General features: G+C 40.5%; 1 protein-coding gene across 2 annotated transcripts; it reads left to right on the top strand.

Annotated features, from left to right (window-relative positions):
* The first annotated feature begins 659 nt into the window (after positions 1-659).
* On the top strand, positions 660-20,919 carry ccnjl (cyclin J-like). Of its 2 annotated transcripts, none has more exons than XM_051419270.1 (6): positions 660-995; positions 1,716-1,823; positions 5,869-6,079; positions 15,799-16,098; positions 16,221-16,380; positions 16,942-20,919. In XM_051419270.1, the coding sequence occupies exons 2-6, from the start codon at positions 1,746-1,748 to the stop codon at positions 17,465-17,467; spliced, it is 1,275 nt and encodes a 424-aa protein (XP_051275230.1). In that variant the 5' UTR covers positions 660-995; positions 1,716-1,745; the 3' UTR covers positions 17,468-20,919. The 2 variants fall into 2 exon arrangements, with proteins under 2 accessions (XP_051275230.1, XP_051275228.1); XM_051419268.1 differs by having other exon boundaries at positions 1,713-1,823.
* Positions 20,920-21,306: the final 387 nt, after the last annotated feature.

The following is a 21,306-nucleotide window of genomic DNA, read 5'->3' as shown; positions in this document are numbered from 1 at the left end:
ATTTAGCATGATTACAATTTTAAAATATATCCGTTTTTCTTTAAAAATACAAATTTTTGATGTTAGAAATGTTCTTTCTTTCTTTTCTCGGGTCACATTGTTCTGTTGTCTTATAGAAAACACTTGCATCAATACTTCTTATTGTTCTTTCTTTTCTTTTATTTACATATTTGTCGTTGAGGTAATCCAAAAGTAACGTGAGGTAATCATGTGACGTTACTTTTATATTGTGATACTTGGATTAGGTTACCGATGACATTTTTTACCCGGTACTTAGTAATTTTATCGGATTACATGTTGAAGGTAACCCTCCCAACCCTGTGCATGTCTTAATATGAGAATAGGGTATATTTAACTACGGGTTTCAGTTCTACTTTGTCCATGGAAACAGTAGCATTAACCAACAACCAATCAATACAAGGTTTTCTACTGGCTCTAGTGAAATAAGTAAGTCATAAGTAGGCTTATAAGTGATAAAATAAATTAAAATAAATAAATAATTAAAATAATGAAATAGAGAAACAAAATATAAGTAGTATTAAAAATAAAAAGTTTTGTGAAAAAGGTCTGCGTGTGCTATGTGTTTGTAGTTCTGACGCTGACCTCTAAAGGACTACAACTCCCAGGCTGGAGGAAGGACCTTAACGTCGGGCGCACGAGCCTCGCACAGCAACAGCAGCAGCTGGTGCAGCCGAGGAGGTTACTTTGTTACAGCGGAGCCACCGGAGAGGAAACGGCCGAGGCGAAATCTCTCTCTCTCGGAAAAAAGTGTGAACAGTTTCGGGGGAAAAAACGTCGCGACCAGCAGCGCGTTGCCAAGGTTTCTGAGGTGGCGGCCGTTTTGTGAACTTGTCACCGGATTTGAACGGTGTGTTTTCGCCGGGGAGAAAAAAAAAGGAGGTATTTTGTTCTTCAAAGTTGAGCCGAAGAGGAGTTCTGTCGTTCAGGATGTCGGACTGAGACAAAGGGGTCTGGGGGGCATTCCCGTCGGAGCGGTGAGTGGCACATGTAATAAAAACCCTCAAACCCCCGAGATTTAAAAAAAAAGTTCACCCGGTTGCTGCCACTCTGGAGAAATACGAGGGTCGTGTGTGTGTTGTGTTTTTATTTGTATAAACGAGTGTTTTCTCTCTCGGAGCTCACTGGGCAGTTTTAACTTGTGCAGCCTCCACTGTGTGTTTCCTTTGGTCTCGTGGTGCAGACGCGTTTTGAATGATCATTGATAACCAAAGTGTGATTGTTTATTAGCGATACTGTAGCTGATCGCAGCCGGATAATCGTGTGAGAAGTGACATTACTGGATAAAAAGGGGGGCTTCTCGGATCCGTTTGACCTACAGCGTGGTCGAGCGGGCATTTAACTGAGCCATTTAAATTCCCGAGCAGAGAAAATGGCCTATGCAGGGGGAAGGCAGACCTCTAGTTGTGGGTTTAGTGTTTAAAAACTTTTATTTAAACGTCTGTATTTGTCTTTTTCTTTATTTAAACATTTACTTACCGGTATAAACACAAACCTGTAGTTGATTAAATCCATTTTAATGGTTACATTTGTACAATAACTTTAATCCACCCTCTCCTGTATCAGATGGGTTTTCTCAGTGAATATCCTGCTATAATATAAACTATATATATGTTATTATATATATTTTATTCTAGTCATCAATGTCTGCTACTTCTGGAGGTGTTTTTAACTTTTGGACACATCTTTCTCAGCAGGTAAAACTTGATTCTTGAAGTCTCCTCTGGATGGGAAAGATGGAAAGGGAGTTGCAATGGTGGAAAGGACAGCTGGCTGCAGATATCCATCAATCCCTCCGCATCAAGGTGAGTCTGATATGTGTGAGAGCTGCTTTAATAGGATTGGAAACTAATTGTTGTTGTATGAGCTAAAACTGGGTTGATTGTGTCTTAAAAAAGCCTGAAAAAACCCATTAAAATAGTAAAGTCTGAGACCTGAAAATAGCTTTTAACTGTTGGAAAAAGGTCATAATGGACATTTTAAAGATGAAAAAGAAGAATATAATCTGTAGATTGGAAATTATTGTGAGTTGCAGCCAATTAATTGAATTTTTAATGGAGAATTTAAAGAAATTGTGATCAGAAATCAGAAATACTTTATTCACTTGATTGATACAGTTGTTCTACTCATGTTAAAGAATAGAAATAATACTTATATTACAATATCTAACACAATATAGAGAATAGTATAAAATAGTAATAAAAATGGATATCTAATGAGAGCCTAAGAGATATAATAAGATAATAAGAGCCTATATACAAGTACATTTTATTGATTTAATGATTAATCAAGACAAATAACTAGCCAATACATCAATAATGAATAATCCTAAAGTCCTGCAGGCCTGTGTTGATATTCCACAGCAGCATCAAGGCGTATTATATACCGCACCATATATTGAAAGTTGAGAGGAAAATATAATTACGTGGCCCTGTTGTCTATTTAAACATGATCTAAATTAGATTACATGGAGGAGTTAAGGCTCATTAATTGAGAATGTCTTAATTAACCTCGAAGCGTGATCATATTTCTTCCCATGTGTCACTTTAATGGAGACATCTGTCACTTGACTGGCATCTTCGGGGCTGGGACTCTGCTGCCAGCTTTACACTGGGGGAGCTGAATACAGATTGTGGTTTTTTTTTTTAAAGATATGAACGTACCGTAGATTATGTGTGTGTAAGAGTGAGGACTGCTGTGTATCAGATTGTGAATCATAAGTTTGTGAGCCCCCCCTTTTTTTTTTTTTTTTTATAGTGAGTCATTCATTTACACACAGGTTTGCTCATGCTGGACAGTGTCTGACTCAGAGTGAGCTGTCAATTAGACTGAGAATCTGTACGCTGAGCTGGAAACTAAACAACACACCCACTCTTTTTCTCATATACTATAATATGAGAGAGAGAGAGAGAGAGAGAGAGATGGTCAGTTTAATGTTAGGTTTGATTGTCCTATATCAGCATTTTTGGTGAAATCCCCAGCAACAGGCTCGCCGCAGTATATACTGTGTAATGTGACGCTCTTTTACTGTAAATGCTGCAAAGTTACAGAATAGAAACATCTGGTTCATATGGTGAAATGTTTGTTTTTTCATTTTAATAGAAACAGATTAGAGTTGATTTCTTTATTTAGGCACCTATATGAGGATTACTGTATATTGGTCTCTGTTTTAACTCGCAGTAGGCCCGTCGAAACCTTAAAGAACAGCTTATCTTCCAGTTTCTAGATGTCTTTTGATCGTGAATCTCACAATTAGGATTGTTTTCATTATTGATGAATCTGCTGTCAATTAATTGATGAATGGTTTTGTCTATAAAATGTCACTAAATAATGCAAAATACCCGTTAATTCCCCACAGTAGTGTAATTTCCCACATTTCCCATAGGCTATTAATCGATTAGTTTTAAAATTGTCAATCCTAATAGTATAATATAATAAAGTATAGTAGTCGGTTACTTGATTAATTGTTTCGGACGATCGTTTCATTCCTCAGAGAAACAAAGGGTGGATTTTCCTCTGCTATGACCTTACATTTCCTCCTCAGGGTGACCGCTTAAGGACCTAGAAATTGGAAAGCTCTCATGTCCTATCAGGCCTCCATTATTTCTAGTGCTGAAATACAATACATTTGATTTCACGGTCAGTTGACAACCATCAATATCGATAATCAAATAATCATTTAATTGACTTATAAAGTAAAAAATTTACCAACAAGCTTCTCAAACGTGAAGCTTTTGTCTATGTGATTGTAAATGTAATCTGTTTGTTTTATTGATTGGATAAAAAAAAAGGGCCAACTAACGAAAATCTGATTCATCTTCAGATTCTTTCTGGATAAATAGATTTTTTGTTTGTTTAATAAAACATTGCATTCTGATATGTATTATAATTAAAGAAAAGCAGTTTCTTTTTTACATTTTAAAACATAGTAATTACATTTTTAGGGTTTTTGCTTGAATAATTACTTAAATGAACAATTGATTATCAAAATAGTTTCCAGTTAAGTTTAGAGAATCAGCTAATTGTGCAGTCACCTTTGACTATGGGAAATTGTATTAGTGGCATTTTATTTGATATTTTATGGTCTTATTAAGAGATTAATTTAAAATAAAAATATCAGTTGCAGCCTTAATATTTTCTACTTTAAGATATCAAAATTGAGCAGACTGCTCAAAATTCTTTAAAGTGTTAAAAACCCTTTGATGACTGGATGTGTGTGTATGTTTCCAGACATGAGTAAACTGTCTTACTACACACAGTTACATTTATAATGGGGGGGGATCGTGAAATGAGTATCAGAGCTGTGTGTAAAAAGGCCCTCACATAGTTTTCAGATTTCCTGCATGGCGCCTGCTCCCCCACAGTCTCATCCAGCCTTAATGACGTTTGCTGCAGTGGTAATGCCCTGATGTGGGAGATAGCTGTGGTGTGTAGCATGTGGCAAATTATCAGACATGCAAATCAGGCAGAGGCAGCTGTGGAATCCTTAATTATGGTGCGGGTCCCCCACAAAGGCACCTCTCCACCCCACACAGACCCCCCCAGAGCCCCTCCAGACTCTGCTAGCCTCCCCCCTTCACATCCACCCCCATTCTCCTGCTGCCCTTGTACCCCCAGACAGACAGATGGACCAGAGGCAGAGGCTGAAGCAGTGGGAGGAGAGGAGAGTTTGGGGAGGATTGGGGTGGTATGGTTGGTTGTGGCACCGGGGGTGGAGTGGAGAGGAGGCTGTATGTGGATTTGGGAGGGAGGGAGGGAGGGGGGGGTTACTGTTTATTTTTGGATTCAATTGAAGTGTCAGTCTGAGCATCATTGTTGTTTTAGTTCAGCTATAAATAAATAGTTGACATTTTGCGTAAAGCCTGACAGTGTTGGTACATTTTGCCCTCACAGCACATTGTGTTTAACAAAATATTGACGTTAGCATATATTTATGTGAATTTCTTTAGAAATACTGAGTTTTCAAACCACAATAGGAGAGTTTAAACTAGCCTACGGTCAGGAGTGTTCCTAAACAACAGTCAATGTGTATATTTTCTATATTTCTCCTCAGATGTAAGAACCCCTCGAACTTAAGGAGATTAATCTACCAATCCTCAATCTTTTAAATCCAAATCAAAAGCCCTTGTTTTTACTCAGATTCACAGAGCACCAAAAACAACAAACAAAAACATTTTTTGATATAAGCAGCTTAAATACAGAGACGGTACTTTCTGTGAGTTTGTACATCCAGTACTAAATGTTTCTTTATGTTTCTCTGAGGCAGATTTTGAAACTGGAGCCTTTTGCTCTCCAGTTTTCTGTTGCTGATTGGAAAGATACCCGAGGCTGATTCAATGCTAATGCCCCTGGGTATCTTCCTTCCACTTTGAAACACATGCAGCTAATTGAACATGAATAGGAGATGTGCTAGGGGTGAAACCTAATCCTATCTACTACTCGACCTCCTCTGGAGGAACCATGCCCCCCCCCAACTACACACACACACACACACGCACACACTCACCCCATTTCTCAGACACCCCTGCAGTGACCCATATTAGCTCCTGTCTCTGCAGCGACGGTGAATTAAATGAAATTGAAATGAGGCTGAAGCATAATCAAGAATTTCTGATGGTAAATTAAGTTTTATTCTTTGTGTGAGTATTTTAGAGCCACAGCAGCTCTGTCAGCAGTTAAACACAGTCAGCAGGAGACATGCATGGCTCACTATTATTATGCATATTCTTTACAACCCCCGTGTTTCTCCACTGCTTCTTCCTGCCCACCCTGCTCCTTTGCTGTTTCCTACCCCCCCCTTTTCATCATTTAATACCCCCTCCTCACCCCTCTTCTCTGTTTCCTCTCCAGGAGCTGAAGCTACCGGTTTACCGGGCCCACTCTCCACAGATTGGTATGCGCCGGTACTTTGCAGACTTGTTGGCCATCCTGAGTAATCGCTACCAGCTATGTCCTACAGCGCGCCACCTCGCCGTCTACCTGCTGGACTTGTTCATGGACCACTATGATGTAGCTGTTAAGCAGCTCTATGTCATCGCCCTCTCCTGTCTGCTCCTAGCAAGTAAGTCAGCCTTTCACCTCCTTCTCTACATCTTCCCACATGTTTGTTTTATGTTTTTTCGCAGTTCTTCGCTTGACAGAACATTTATTGAAAGACAACCCCTCTTTTTACCCCTTAAAACTCTTAAATCTTGTAAAGAGCTAACTTTACTAACTAAGATTAGATTTTGGTTTCATCTTGAATAGCATTGTATTTTGACTTGATCTATAAATGCAGAAGAGCTACACTCTTAATCTTCTGTGCTAAAAGAGATGCTGTGACTGTGGTTTATGCACAGATGGCACGGTGAAACACTTCCTGCAACAAGGCTAATTTGAGTTACGCTCGAGAGACCATGATGGTATTTTGTTCTTCTAGTTTTCAGACAGATCTGATAGCCTGTAATGACAGTTTACTGTAGCTGCAGCGTTAGTTTAAAAAAAAAAACCCAACAAGTTGCCATTGTGGTGGGATGACTGTACCATTGTTTTCAGATAAACTGTTGGGGATTGTGCTCGTGCAGAACATTTTGTATGTCTTTGATCCTGGCTGTACTAACATGTGTGAGTCTGCTGTTGTTACTTTAGTCCCATTCAGTCAGTTTGAGATGAACTAGTATCACACCTGCTAAGGTCAGAATGTCCTCTAATCAAAGGTGTGATTTTTTAATTTTTTCTTTACTCTGTCATTGAAAGCATGTGATTCATTGCAGAGGACAACCTACCCACAATCCCCATACAGATCCATTTTGGCCTGAGGTTTATTCTCTAGGTTTATTCTCAACCTATGTTTTCATACCTAAATCATTATTATTATTATTATTATTATTATTATCATCTTATTGTCAAATATCACATTAAAAAGGACCAAAACTAACATACATTGATCCTACTAACAAATATTGTCTTTGTAGCCAAAGATTCAAGATTCAAGAAGCTTTATTTATCCCTAGGGAAATTACTGTGCAACAGTTTCAATACACAGGTGATAAAGTAAAGTACTACAGGGTTAGAGTAAAATAAGCTAACATAAAATAAACATAAAATAAAATAAAATAAAAATAAAATAAAGGCTAACATAAAATAAATCAAACAATTAACTAAATGCAACAAAATGCAAGCACTTACAGGTAACATAAGTAGAAAAGAAGAAAACAAGTAACTAAATGTGACAGTGCAACACAAATTGCAGTTAAATGTAGGTACAGTATATACAATATACAACAATACGCACCGTATTGTTGTAAAAGCCCGGTGTAGCTTATTCCTCTGTGCCACAGACGACACCATTTTCTTTGGTGACATGTTTCTTCACTACCATGAACATGGCCTCAGTAGTTCATTTTGAGTCAATTACACATACTTTCTTATTTTATTTCAGCACCAAATGTGTGGTAATCCATGGCTGAAAGTAGTCCCCAACAAATGCACAGTTCCCTCCAGTTTGAGTAAGGTTGGTAGGGAAGAGCCACAGGCAGGATAGGAAAGTTGGAAGGTCTTTTCATGGGATTTGTTAACATAATATATAGAATAACAAGCCTTATCCTTTAAATTGCTGTTTGCCTGAAGACATACTTGGTGATTGCATTGTGCAGATAAAAAACAACCAAGTCAAAGCTTTGGATTTCAGTTCCTAAATATCTGTTCTTCCCTTGACTGATGACGGGTTGATGTTATTCTTTGCTTGTAGTTGCTTCCTTTCTCAAGCTGAAGTGAGTGAAGTGATGTTTCAGTCTGATAACTAGTAACTAGTAATATGCCTCTCTGCTGTGAAATGTGAAATTGTGTCTTTGTGTGTGTTTTGTGTAAGGCAGGTGTGTTAATCATTCTTCCCCTGCTGATGCATGGTGCAGGATGTGTGGTACTTATTAGTGTCTCTGTGTCTGTCGGGTGATTAACAGACTGTGAGGTTTTCTGTACATTAATGCAGCCCTTGGAATCATGGGTAATTAGACTAATGATGCCGTCAAAGTGGGAGTCTGGAACAGGGCCCGCTCACTTGGGAGGCCTGTGTGTGTGTGTGTGTGTGTGTGTGTGTGTGTGTGTGTGTGTGTGTGTGTGTGTGTGTGTGTGTGTGTGTGTGTGTGTGTGTGTGTGTGTGTGTGTGTGTGTGTGTGTGTGTGTGTCAATGTCTGTCAATGTGTAGTCACACACAAGCCATCTTTGCAATCAGAGTAGTTTCTGTGGTGGGATACATTTGAATATGAGACTTGAAAGAGGTTTTATTTAAAAGCAACCTCATGAGAATCCAAGAATAGCTTTGAGAGTTTTCTCATGGAGTGATATAAATATTATCAAGCCAACCTGGACAGAGGTTCTTTTTATATTCTCTAATAGAATAATCAGGTTTTTTATTGAATCTTTTGATTGTGGCTTTCAGTTAGTCAGACTCCCTCTGCTCCGCTCCCCTGCCTCTGACTCCTCCAGGACTCTACAGAGTCTCTGCCATGATTGATGAAGGCTTGAAAGGGCGTTTGATTCAAAGTTGTCTTGGCTTTTTTTTATCTGTCCTGAGGTGCTTTGGAATCTGGCCTAGTTATTGAACAGCCTCCCCAGGTCCCACTGCCTGCCTTTGACAGGGACATACATTGTCTTTACATTTTTTCTGGCTTCCACACTCGGTTAATTAATCGCTACCTCTTTTGTGCCTCTCAGCAGTCACTGCTTAATCCTGTTACTCTAGTGTGTGTGTGTGTGTGTGTGTGTGTGTTTGTGTGTGTGTTTGTGTTTGTGTTTGTTCATGGATGAGCTCTTCTTCATTTGCAGGAGAAAGATTGTGATCAGTTTTTTTTAAACCCAAAGTGTTTTAGAGTTATTGACTGTTGGGCACTTATTTAGAGACCTCTCCTCATTCCAGAAAATCCAATTACTCAAGGAAACCAAAATCCTGGCTAATTCAATGTGAATTGTATGCTGAATATTATGCTATTACCACATGGCTGAATATGTCCATTATAAAAACCAGTCCTCATCCCCAAACTTCAGTTTCTATTGTATTACATTCCATGAAGTCCTGCAGTGATCACATCAGTCTTCCTGGCAGATCCTGGTCCCTGAAGTCACAGCTCTGCATACTGCAGCTATTTGTTATGGTAAATGACATCATGGATGTGCCTCTACTGCCAGCAAGAACAAGAATGTTATAGATTTTGTTTTGTTGTTGCAGTGTTTTATTCTCCATGCATTTTGTTTTTGATTATAATCACTGGAAAATATTTGGATGTATTTTGTGGTGGTTATTGTTAAAGCTGGATTTTATCTATGTTATTCAGTGGACCTGGTTTAGCCCTCTAAACAAAACCAAAAAAAGAGCATCCTGTGAAACGCAGTCATGTTGACTACACAGTGCACTTACATAGGCCTCAGAGCCCGGGGGTGGGGAGGAACTGTGTGCTGAGGGGCACCTGCCATATGCTCTCCGAGTCAGACCTCAAACAAAAGCCCGTCAAATGCAAGCAGGACAGCCAGCCAGGCAGCCAGACCCTTCCCAGAGAGGGGGAGGGGAGCTGAGACTGAGGGTTGGAGGTTGTTGTGTGTGCTGGCGAGTGTTTGTGTGTGTGTATGGTTTTTGCTAAATGAGGAGATGGTTGCTGTGGCAACCTTTGGCTAAACCTATGGCCTTTTTTTCATGTGATCATCTAATTAAGATTCACATTGAAGTCTAATCCATTAGAGAATTTCCTATTTAAAGGGCACTTCTTTACTTCCACATAACCATTTAACCGACTGTGCTCTGGCGGTGTCCTTTTACCTTTTGCTGCTGGCTCTGTTTCCTCTTCATTCTCTCACCTTGTCAGGGTCAGGCATAGTGAGCTAGTCCTGGGACAGGGCGGCCAGTAAAAGCAGCCCCACGTCCCCGGGGGGTTGGGAAACGAGTGGAGTGGTACTTCAAAGGCAGGTCGGCTACTGATGTTAAACAGGGTAGAAAGGGAGGTAGAGGTGGTGGCCTGCAAAATGGGACATGTTAGAACTGAACCACCCAGCAGGGTGCCCTGAAATTTAGATTAATAGGGAGCCCACTTCCTCCTCGATCCCCCTCTCGGAGGTTTGACAATAATTCTGATGGAGCTGCCATCACGTGGGGCTCTCATAATTAAAGAAATTATGTAAAGATGTACAGATGGGTTTGTAAAAGTTAATATTATTCATTATTATCAGATGCTTCCAAAGCACCAGTTCACCTTCAGAGCTCCTGTGTATCTGTAATCCATAAACTATGGTGTAAATGTTAGAATTTAATTATATTTTGTGTTTTGTTGTTTGATGCCTGAGGCTCTGTTTGGCCACAGTGTCAGCCCTCATCACCGGTACGGCTTGGGGTTTTACACACTCAGTCGATGAATCCCCCAAAAACACGCCACACACACACTCGCACACACACATATATAGGGCTGGATTTCTAGGATTCTCCTTGGTCAACCAGGCATTAGCATCAGGGGTCAAGGGTCAGCCCGGGCCTACATTGTGAGAGCTGCCGGGGCCAGGGGTGGCAACACAGAGATTCTGTGATGGAGCTGTGACCAATTTCACACTCCCAATGAAAGATGAACCGGCAAATAAAAGGAGTTTAAAAAGCAGAGGAAATTCCTCCATGGCTGTCAAGTCAAAGAGAAAAAGAAGTAGAGAAAGGAAGAAAATGAAGAAGGCCTTAAATCTCACATGAATCTTTATTGGCAAGAGATTTTTGAGATTAAATTATAATAGTAGATAACAAAAAACAAAAATACATCCACATATTTTCCTTTTATACATCCTGTTGATGGATTCATTTGTTGCTCCACTACAATGTCCCCATGTTGAGCTGTATTAGGTCAAATTGTCCCATTTTTCTTCCTGTAGCACTTTACGTACACCAGTTATTTTTTGGTATTTCCAAATATATGTGAGTGATCTACATCAAACTCACTCTCCCTGACATATCTGATTAAAAGTGGCCATGGGACTTTATTTGTGGGTAGATTGAGTTTTTTTTTATTGGACAAACTGTGAAAGCGTACATTTGATTGAGCAATTGGTTGTGGTCGCCTTACATTTCATTTATAGGAACTTAATTATTTTAAAGGCCTGCTCAAAATTAACTAGAATTAGAGGATGTCTAAAAAATAAAGAGCAACAGAAACAAAGGCCTTTCTCTTTGTGTGAGAATACAGCTCTCAAGTTTCCTAACAGTCCCTATCACTCAAAACCTCTACCCACCCCCATATCCACCTCTTCCCCCCCCAATGGCACACCTGGGAGGGGGGGAGGCCCTGCATCCTGGCCTTACCTCTCCCTAACCCCTGACCTTTAGCTTCTCCCTGCTTACTAAACCCTTTTTCTCATCATCACCATCACCCGTGGGTGCTGTGAGGAAAGGTGTCCTGTAGTGTATGGAAAGGTAGTTAGTGGAGATAAAAAGGAATCAGTGTTTCTTCTCAGATCGCTGGCTGAAGATAGGATCATTTAGCTGCCTGCATTCCAGGTATGCTGAACTCAGAGTAGTGGAATGTACTGTGTCTTTCAGGCCACATTCACACAGTGAAACAGTACACAGGGCTGCATTAGTGTCAGCATGTTATCAGTGAGAGGAGGACATACAAAAGTCCAGTTTTATGGCTAATCAAAGATACACTGAATGGGGGTTTATATTTGTTTTTTAATGGGATTGTGCAACGTGTGAGGAGGAAATAAAACTGTGAAATAGCACAGATTCTATTTATCTGCTCTTTAATGTTTCTGGTTGATACTTTTTGAAAACCGACCAAAATGTGTCTGTAACATGAAGCATAAAGAACAAAAGTTGACATTCAGATTCTTGTTTATGTGTTGATCAGATGCTGCATTTCCTGATCTAAATAATGACTAGGCTAATATTAGTGTGCATTTAGGCAAAGATCTTGTATGACTGTTTGTAATGCGGCATTAAACACTAATTACTTGATGAAAGTGGAACATTTTAAAAAGTGTCTAGTAGAAAAATGTGTTCCTCTAACTAAAGTATTTAATAGTATTATCTCGCTATTGGTACCAAAACTCATAGCAGCACTTTAGCCGAAGAATTAGTGTAATGTAATTATTGGTTTACCATTTAAGTGTCGGTAAGTTTATTTAAGCAAAAATGTAAATATGTGCTGGTTCCTCTGTGACGGTAAATTAAATGCCAAGCAATTAGAAGACGTCACCTTGGGCTATAGGAAAATGTGTATGTTTCACAATTTTCTGACAATTGAGACCAATGAATCAGTCAAATAAGAACTGACAGATCGTTGCATAATGTAAATAATAATTAGCTACAGCCCTAATTAGCACTTCAGAGGATACTTATAGAGGCCTTGTTGTTTGCTGATGTTGGATTGTGCTGCAGATAAAGAAGAAGAACCTGTTTTTTTTTTTTTTTTTGCTCTCCAACCCTGTATTTTTAGCTGGGGCCACTTTGGCTGCACCCCTGCTGTGCCAACTCATTGAAATGAATGAAACCACTGTTTTGTCATACAGTCTGTAATACACAGAGGAGCTAGTTCTTTTTACAGTAAATGAAACCGGTTTGTGGCTCATACTGTACCTCTGAAGTTGCTTTGTTTTCCCTTTTTTCAAAGCTTTTCAGGGCATCCCATCTCTCTCATGTGCCCAGTCACCAACAGTAGTAAACCAGAAGAATAATCACAGAGCACAATGAGGAGATTGACTTGCACTGTGTGTCTCTCTTAAGATCAAAGAGGCTTGGGTTGTGTGGAGATTGGGGGCATTGATGGCTTTTTATGGCAGCGTCTGTGTGGACATAGCAGTCTCGCAGCAGACAGAGCCCTTATCCAGAGGATATGAGGGTGAGAGAATGGGGCAAGTGTGGACTGGGCTGTGGAACGAGCCCTGGTGGGTGTAAACAGCCCTCTTTCTTAGTGCTTCCTGTTCTGGTGGAGAGATGCCATTATTGCCTCTCTGCTAATTACCCCTGTGGCCTGTTGGGCTGCAGATCCCCCTCCCCTTCATGCTCTCTCAGCCATTCGCTCTCTCTTCCTCTCTCCTGCCCTGCTTAATGGTCGGTCGCAACATCAGTGGTAAAACTCGCACTCGTAGGAAGACGTCCCACTCCCCGAGACGTGGGCATAAAGAGGTAAATGAGATCCATGAAAGACGGCCATAATAGCTGTGGCAATACAGGCAATTGTGTTCCACCTCTAACTGCAGCTTGGAAAAGTCAATAAAGCCCCTGTTTTTAATGTTTGGTTGCCATGGTTTTAGATTAGAGGCCAAGATTTACCCCAACAGAAGGGTTGTTGTCATTTCCAGCTGGATGCATATTTTGACAAAGCCAATACATAACTTGATAATCCTAGCCTGTTGATACAATACTGTAATTCTGCAACAGCGACTGAATAGCACTTTGTGAGCAGTGTGTTGGTGTGTTTATATGAATTGTGAAGTTGTTTTTAAACGGTTAAATGTCACACTCAGTATACATCAGTACAATAAGGAATCTTTATTTAAAGGGAACACTTAAGTCCCCCATTTAGCATTTATAAACAGTATATGAACATTTAGTTTATGGTATAGTTTGTAGCACACTATAATGTAGTTGTAAGATATAAGGACATTTTAACGTGTTTTGACATTTTATATTATTACAACTATGTTTTACTTTGTCATTTATTATCTGTTTATACACCAGCCTCCACTTACTAGTGCCCACCGGAGGAGTTATACTTGTTGACAAATACATCAATAAGGTTCAAGGTATTAATAAGGTTTTTAATTTGTCATCATACAATACAGGATTACACAATAAAATGCAGTCATAGTCCCTTTCAAGCTACACACACAGAAAATGTATACACATTAAAGTATTTAAATTAGAATAGAATATTAATAGTAAAATAGAACAAGCTCTTTAAAATAAGAAATAAAAAGGAAAACTAAATTTATATTTAAGATATCAGCTCACAACTACACACTTTAACCATTTAAAACCAGAACTTTTTGTCCAGGAACTAAAAGGTTCATTCAGCCTTGATTTGCAAAGACAAAGCATAGGCACGGTTAGTCTACTGACGTATGAAAGAGTGACAGCTGTTTTTACACGTCATTACTTGCGACAACCTGCCCTAGACTTTGTCATCGGTCCATCTGTCATGTGCTTTCTTCTGTAACTCCATGTGTTGAAGCACAAAGAACAAACTTTGTGGCTGCTGATTTTTAAAAATAGTAAAAAGGAAAATAAGTACAATGCTGCAAGAATGCGACCAATTAAGCAGTATGGAACATTAACTTTTTGGGTGCTAAAATAATGTTCCTGGAACTTAATTTAGACCCTGGTGCATGCAGTGGAAACACACTGAGTTCCTCCAAAGGCTCCTAGTCCCTGGGGAAAGTTTCTGCTGTGGAAATGCGACTATAGTGTCTCCATATATTCCTACTTAAAGTTGTGACTACGGCACATGTTTTAGAAGGGAAGCCTGTATCAGAGTAACCTGACACCTCCTCGCCCTCATTCTTTAAAGTTTGAGCAGAGGAGGCCTGTTGGAGTCTTGGATTAAAGGCAGAATTGCCGCTCTTCATTGGCCACATGGACCCCTGAGGCCTCGGGGCTGTTGCCATGGAAAGGAGGATTTCTTGAGCTGAGGAGGGGGCTCACCGTAATGGCACTGCTGTAATTTCTGCAAGGATCTGGCGGGAGAGGGACAGAAATATTTGGGATCAAGCTCTAATAGAAAGTGTTATATTATATAATCCACTACAAATGCCCCACACTCTATAAGCCTATAGTGGTGCATCTCTAGGCTTCCCTGTTAGTGTAATAGCTCAGCTTTATGGCCAGATGTTCAGTAATAGTCGGCTTAATTGCTAATGCTTAGCAGGCACTTGTTAGGTTTTGTGGAATCTGGAGTAAGGCTCTTTACTCTGACAATAAACATACTCCATGTGGTTGCAGATGATAATATTCATTGTGATATCGAGAGAACGCAAATAATAAACATTCTTTTGCAAAGATATATTATCACCCCATATCAACATGTTTTATCTTTGGCTCTGAACCCTGAAAGAATTTAGGTTCTACAGTAAGATATCTTATTTGCTTATTGTCGTGTTCTGACCTCTGTGGCTATGATTTAAAAAAAGAAGCATTTCACCATTAAATTAACTGCAACTAATATTTTCATTATTGCTCATTCTATAGATTTTAATCACTTTATTGTATAGGTTGAAATAAAAACCTGTCTAGAACCCCAAATAATTCACTCCTTAACGATGTAAAATAAAACGGTTGCAACTTATCACAGTAAGGGAGCTGGAGTGTATGCCATTGTTGCTTGTCAGCTCAAATAATTAATTTATTATCACATTTTTAGGAGATACATTTTCTGTTGGTCAACTTATGTGTTAACTGACTGTTTTCATGGGATAATGTTTATGTAACACTTAAAATAGGTGAAAAAGAGAATAAAAATACTGCATTCCTACACTTGTTTTGTACCGATGATGTAACCAAATCCAATCCAATCACTATTTATGTTCAACTGCTGTAATGCTGTAAATTTTTTAATCTTGCTAACATCTTGCAAACCCATCACACACAGGGAAAGCCTTAGTTGAATTCTTATGACAGTTTACATTTATATCAACCATCTATGAAACATACAAATGTTTAGTGTTTGGGGTAGCTTGTCTTTATGAACTGATACATCTTGTCAAACTGTCCAGTACGGCTGTGCAGTATTAATTAAACACTGTTCAGTAACCTCACTGTAACTCTTTCTCTGCTTCCAGGTAAATTTGAGGAGAAGGAGGACCGGGTTCCCAAACTGGAGCAGCTGAACTCACTGGGATTCATGTGCAGCCTGAACCTGGTTCTCAACAAGAAGGATCTGATCAAAATGGAGCTTCTGCTGCTGGAGACCTTTGGTTGGAATCTGTGCATGCCAACACCCGCCCATTTCATTGACTACTACCTCCATGCCTCAGTGCAGGAGGGCGACCTATACAACGGCTGGCCGCTCTCCTCCCTCTCTAAGACCAAGGCTTTCATGGAGAAATACACTCACTACTTTCTGGAGGTCTCATTGCAAGGTGGGTTGAGAGGAAGATAGTGGACTGGACTCTGATTTGTTTGAATGCATTAGGTTCTGGTGTAAATTTTGATTTTAAAAATGTTTAAAACGTCTGTGGGTGTTTTTTTTTTTTTTTTTAAGACCACGCCTTCCTGAGTTTCCGACCATCGCAGGTTGCTGCTGCGTGTGTGGCTGCATCTCGTATTTGCCTTCAGATTTCCCCAAGCTGGACGACTGCTCTGCATTTACTAACAGGCTACACCTGGGACCACCTCACCCAGTGCATTGAACTCATGCTGCTGTAAGGGACACACACACACACACACACACACATGCACACACACACACACACACACATGCACACACACAAGGGTCTAACAGAAAGCCGGGCTGGCAGACGAGCCTCTCGAAGTGTAGTGGTCTACTTGAGGTAGATGACATTAATCCCTCTATCTCTATATATATTTGGTTGCCATGGTTTTGGATTATAAGATGCCTGTTGCTGGCTCATAATGTTGCACGTGTCATCCTGCAAAGCCTGTCCTTCTGATACTTGTAGTTAATAGCCTCAGTGCTGTGTAATTTAACTGTAATTAAATTGCGCCGTTCTTGGTCAGCAGGTGACTGTGTTTTATTTGTCTGCATCTGTGTAAGTGTAATTGTTTGCACATGTTCAAGCTAACTGTGTGGGACTAGAAATAATTGGTAAAGATGTTTTCTAGATAGATCTTTTACTCAGGTATGCACACAGTTTGTTCTCTTCCTGCAATACAAGGGTGGATTTGGGTCTAATTCTCCGCTCGTCTACAGTCATTTACATAATTAGTGTATTTTTTTTTTAATCTATCTTTCCTTTCCACAGTGCTCATGATAACGATGTTAAGGAGGCCAACAAGACCAAATCTACTCCTCCTCACCGACCCTCGTCTCTGCAGTCTCAGCCCCAGACCTCTCACCTCTCTCCGCTGTCAGCCATCCAGAGACCAGCCTCCTCCTCCTCTTCCTCCACCTCCTCGACACCACAGCTGCTCTTTCAGCCAGACGGCTTCCCACATCTTTCCCAGCATTCCCCATCCCTGTCCCAGCTGCAAGCGTTAGCCGACTCCCAGGCTATGGGGCCTGTGGTAAACATGTCTCAGGACTTCCTTCAGAGCCACAGGATGGGTCTCCTCACTGGGGCTCCTTCCATGACTCCTGGGGGTGGGTTCCCCTCCTACCCAAGCCTGACCTCTGGTCTCCAGCCGGTAGCTCGAGCTCTGCCTCTCCAGGGCCCCATTTCTGTGCAGATGGCCCTAGCTGGGGAGCCGCGCCATTGTCTGAGTATGGCCTATAGCGGAGGCTACCTGGGGGCTCATCACACTTTCACAGCTGGCTGCTTTGACAGGTGACGCCAGGAGACGGAGAGGGAACACAAACCCCTGCGGGAGTGCACTGCTATAATGCAGGCGCAAATCCCTACCCCGAAATATCCCTTTTCAGACCTCCTCTCTCTCTCCGTCAGCTCCGCAACACCTTCAGCTTGTCCAGCTCCCTCGTCCGTCTCACAGAGACGACTCAAACGTAAGCAGCGGTCCAAAGGCAAGACAGACCCGGTGGAAGTCATCACACTGACGTGACAAATGCTCCACAGACTGAAAAACTGAGGCATTGCAAAAATGTTATTGCCATATTCTGAACTGGTTTTACAAAGCTGTGTTATCATGAGACTGTCATCACTGTGAATGAGATGAAAGCAGCAGTGTGATCTAACACCCACCTCATTCAGTGCCTGTTCTCAGTCGTGTGATAGCTGAGCCAATTTTAGAAGTGCACAGAACACAAAGTATCTGTGATGAGGATATCTTGCTGCTTGACATATTTCTTTTTTATTTCTAATCCCAAAAAATGAAAACATTTTAGAGATGAAAATTTGGCTGGTTGTTATTTCCTGAGCCACCATTTGACAGAGATAGAAGAAGAAAAAGAGGATTTGACAGGAAGTAGAAGAGGAAGAGGCTGTTGTAGGTCAGGGAAATTTTCCGTTGTCTCCTGAAAGTCAACGATTGATCCAACTCCTGTACTCTCTGAAGGTGAAGCTGAAGGGCCCCTCTGGGAATTCCTCACCACATAAGCTCTCAGAGGGGACGAAGAATTCATTGTTTTGAGCACAGCAGGCGAAGTCCGCAGCTCGAACACGCCTGCAGTGTTTGGTTTTATTTTTCTTCCCCCCCCCCTCTCTCTGTCCTGGTCATCTCTTCTCTCCCATCTCCAAAGTCGAGCCTTGTGGCAGAGCCGTCACAAACCCGGGTGAAAACGTGACCCTCTGGCATCTGCAGGCTTTGAAGAACTAAAGTTTTAATTTCAGTGTCTCCGGCACCACTCAAAGAATTTATCACAAACTGATGTGACTGGACCAGCGTGGTGAAGGAGACGCGGACGTCGGTTGTGTATTGTACATATGAATTGCTGCTGCCTTCTTATGAACTGTTGGTTCTGTGTCTGTGTTAATGACTCCAATGTTTACATGAACCACTAAGTATCAGGGACTTGAACAAGATTACTTGAATATGATGCCATTGAAACATGCCATAGCTTTTATTTATGATCAATTTGTTTTCATGCTCTTGATTATTTTTATTTTATTTCATTTTTGTTTGATGTAGTGTAGCTTTTTATACCAACTTAGAAACACACCATTGATTAATTATAGTGTTCTTTGTACTTGTTCATAGAAACTGTATTCAGGCTCAGGTTTCAAGGCTGAAACTAGCAGCCTTCCCATTATTCTGTGCTATTATGCTTTAAAGTGGATGCTAATGCAGCATCTGCAGGGGCTGGAATATTCCCCTTCATCACTGGACCGTATTCTGCTTACAAGTCAGCAACTGAACGCACGAAACAGTCTGTTTGCATCGTAGTGGAACAACCTCGTGGTCATCGGTTTCTCGCACAAACATCTGTAGTCAGTCGACTGTAATTGCTTCCCAGATTTCCAAAGCTGCAATGCCCAATCTTCCACTTCCTGTTCAAGTATAAACACATCCAGATTCCCAGTGTTGGTCACAAGGGTTGCCTACTGGTTGCCATGGCGATACCTTGAACCCCAAGTATTGGGATGTTGCTGACTAAATTGTGACTGAATTAGCGCCGCAACTAATAAGTATCAATCTATTAGGCTGTATTCACACTGCAAGCCCTAGTGCTCATTTCTGATTTATTGATAAGATCAGGTTTTTATTATGTTTGTTTTATTTTTAAAAAGTGGCCAATATAAGATTCAAGTGTGAACAGGTCACAGTCCTGAAGTGATCGATATGACTAACACAAAGAGAGTGACATATAAGGCACATTCATTCTGAAACAACTGTTCAATCTGAGGTCACATTGCAAATAATCAGACCTGTATCTGATTGGGATCACTTATTATGAAAGTGGCCCAAATCAGAATTGAAAAGATCAGATTCAATGTGATTTGTGTTGTTCACACTGTGAAGAAAAAAGCAAATAACTATCTGAGTCACAAATCAGATTTGGCCACTTGTGCCTGCAGTGTGAACGTGCACTGTTTGTTTAAAAAAATGATAGAAAATAATGAAAAATGTGTGTTATAATTTCCCACTACTCACAATTTTATATTCAAATGGCTCACTTTATGTGACCAATAGTCCAAAACCCAAAGATATTAAGTTCACTGTCATTTATGACACAGAGAACTGGACGGAGAATTTGGGGCATATTTGCATCAAAAACTACTAAAATGATACCTTTCTGTCGGCCCTACTAATCGATTAGTCCACTAATGGTTGCAGCTCTTCTGTGGACCCCAACTTCTGGGATAATGTTGACTCCACTGAAACTTAATACTCGCTCGGTGTTGTGGAAAATCCGAATGATACGACGGTTGCCATTTCTCACCCGAACCTCTTGTTCGTGCGTCATTTGAAAGTTCTGACTGAAGACTTCAAACTGTTTTGCTGTGGACTTTGGACCATCTTACCATGTCGTGCCTCGTCCTCAGCAGCTTGAGCTGTGAACCTTAAATTCATAGTCAGCCATGTTCTTTTTCTCAGATAACACTACATGAAGCCTTCTGAAACTGCAACACTCGGACTATTATAATCACGAATCACCAAACCCTTGTTTGTCTTCCCGCCGCTGAAAAGAACGCGTCGATGTGCGTCTCAGTGATATGAAGATGCTATGCTTTTTTTGTTTTAACTTCTTTCTGTACAGTTTTGTTATATTTTTTACATTCCCTTTCAGCGTACTTTAGTTTAAGCTTTTTTTTGTGATTCTCCTGATGAAAGCTGTTGGTGTGAACTAGATTTTTCTGTTAGAGTTCAACTTGCTCTTTTCCTCATAATTCATGAGCAACTTCTCACTGAGGTGTCCATGGTGCAATATGTTTATTTTTTTTTTCCTGTTTAAACTGACCACAGCCATCACTGTCTTGTGTACACCACTGGTTCATCTTTTGTAACTTATTTTTGACAATTGTGTGATTTGACTTGCTGTAGCTCGATCCCCTCTAGAGGGCAGCGGGCTCTGAACACAATGAATATGTTGCATATTGCAGCCACCTCCTTCTTTTGAGTGATATAGATATTACTGAACACTTTTGTCTTTTAGCTTTTTAGAGAGATACCGTGCATTCTTCCCTCCAGTGAAAGGTGCTGATGTCACCCACACCAAACAACACTTTGTCTAATGTGATAGTAACGAAATGACACTGCAAACTTCCAATTTATATTTTTGTATTATTTTTTACCAATTTGTAGTCTTGGTTTATGTGACACTGAATGATGGAAGGGATTCTTTTATCATAATGTGCCATGGAACAATAAACACACAAGTGAACCGAGTTTCCAAGGGGTGTGTTTTCTTTACTGAAGTGCCTGCAGCTTTTAGGGAAATGATGGTTTCCACTGCTTTGCTGCAGTTGGTTCAGAGGGAAGACAATGCAACAGCTCCAGTGATAAGCCCAGCAGGTTTTCACACAGTCCTCCAGCTGTGAGCACATGCTGTCAGTGCGACGCATTATTCATTAAAACACTGTATTCTAAACCAAACTAAAGCTGGATTGTGACCAAGTACATTTACTCAGGTACTGAACTCTCAATACAATTTAGTGGAAGTTGGGCTTACAATGAGATGTTTGTGGGTGAATTCACAGTTGATGTTCTTCCACACATTAAATTATTCATTATGCCGCCATGTTCTTTTGGCACTCAACTCCTTCCACATTTTA

The sequence above is a fragment of the Dicentrarchus labrax genome, unplaced genomic scaffold (genome assembly GCF_905237075.1).
Source record: "Dicentrarchus labrax unplaced genomic scaffold, dlabrax2021, whole genome shotgun sequence".
Classification (NCBI taxonomy): Eukaryota; Metazoa; Chordata; class Actinopteri; family Moronidae; genus Dicentrarchus; species Dicentrarchus labrax.
This window is presented reverse-complemented; position numbering and strand designations above follow the sequence as displayed.

Excerpts from the sequence above, each read along its gene's own strand:
- ccnjl (XM_051419270.1), top strand. The coding sequence starts at position 1,746 with ATGGGAAAGATGGAAAGGGAGTTGCAATGGTGGAAAGGACAGCTGGCT. Across the intron at positions 1,824-5,868 it reads ATCAATCCCTCCGCATCAAG|GAGCTGAAGCTACCGGTTTA; the intron begins GTGAGTCTGATA and ends TTTCCTCTCCAG. Across the intron at positions 16,099-16,220 it reads TCTGGAGGTCTCATTGCAAG|ACCACGCCTTCCTGAGTTTC; the intron begins GTGGGTTGAGAG and ends TTTTTTTTTAAG.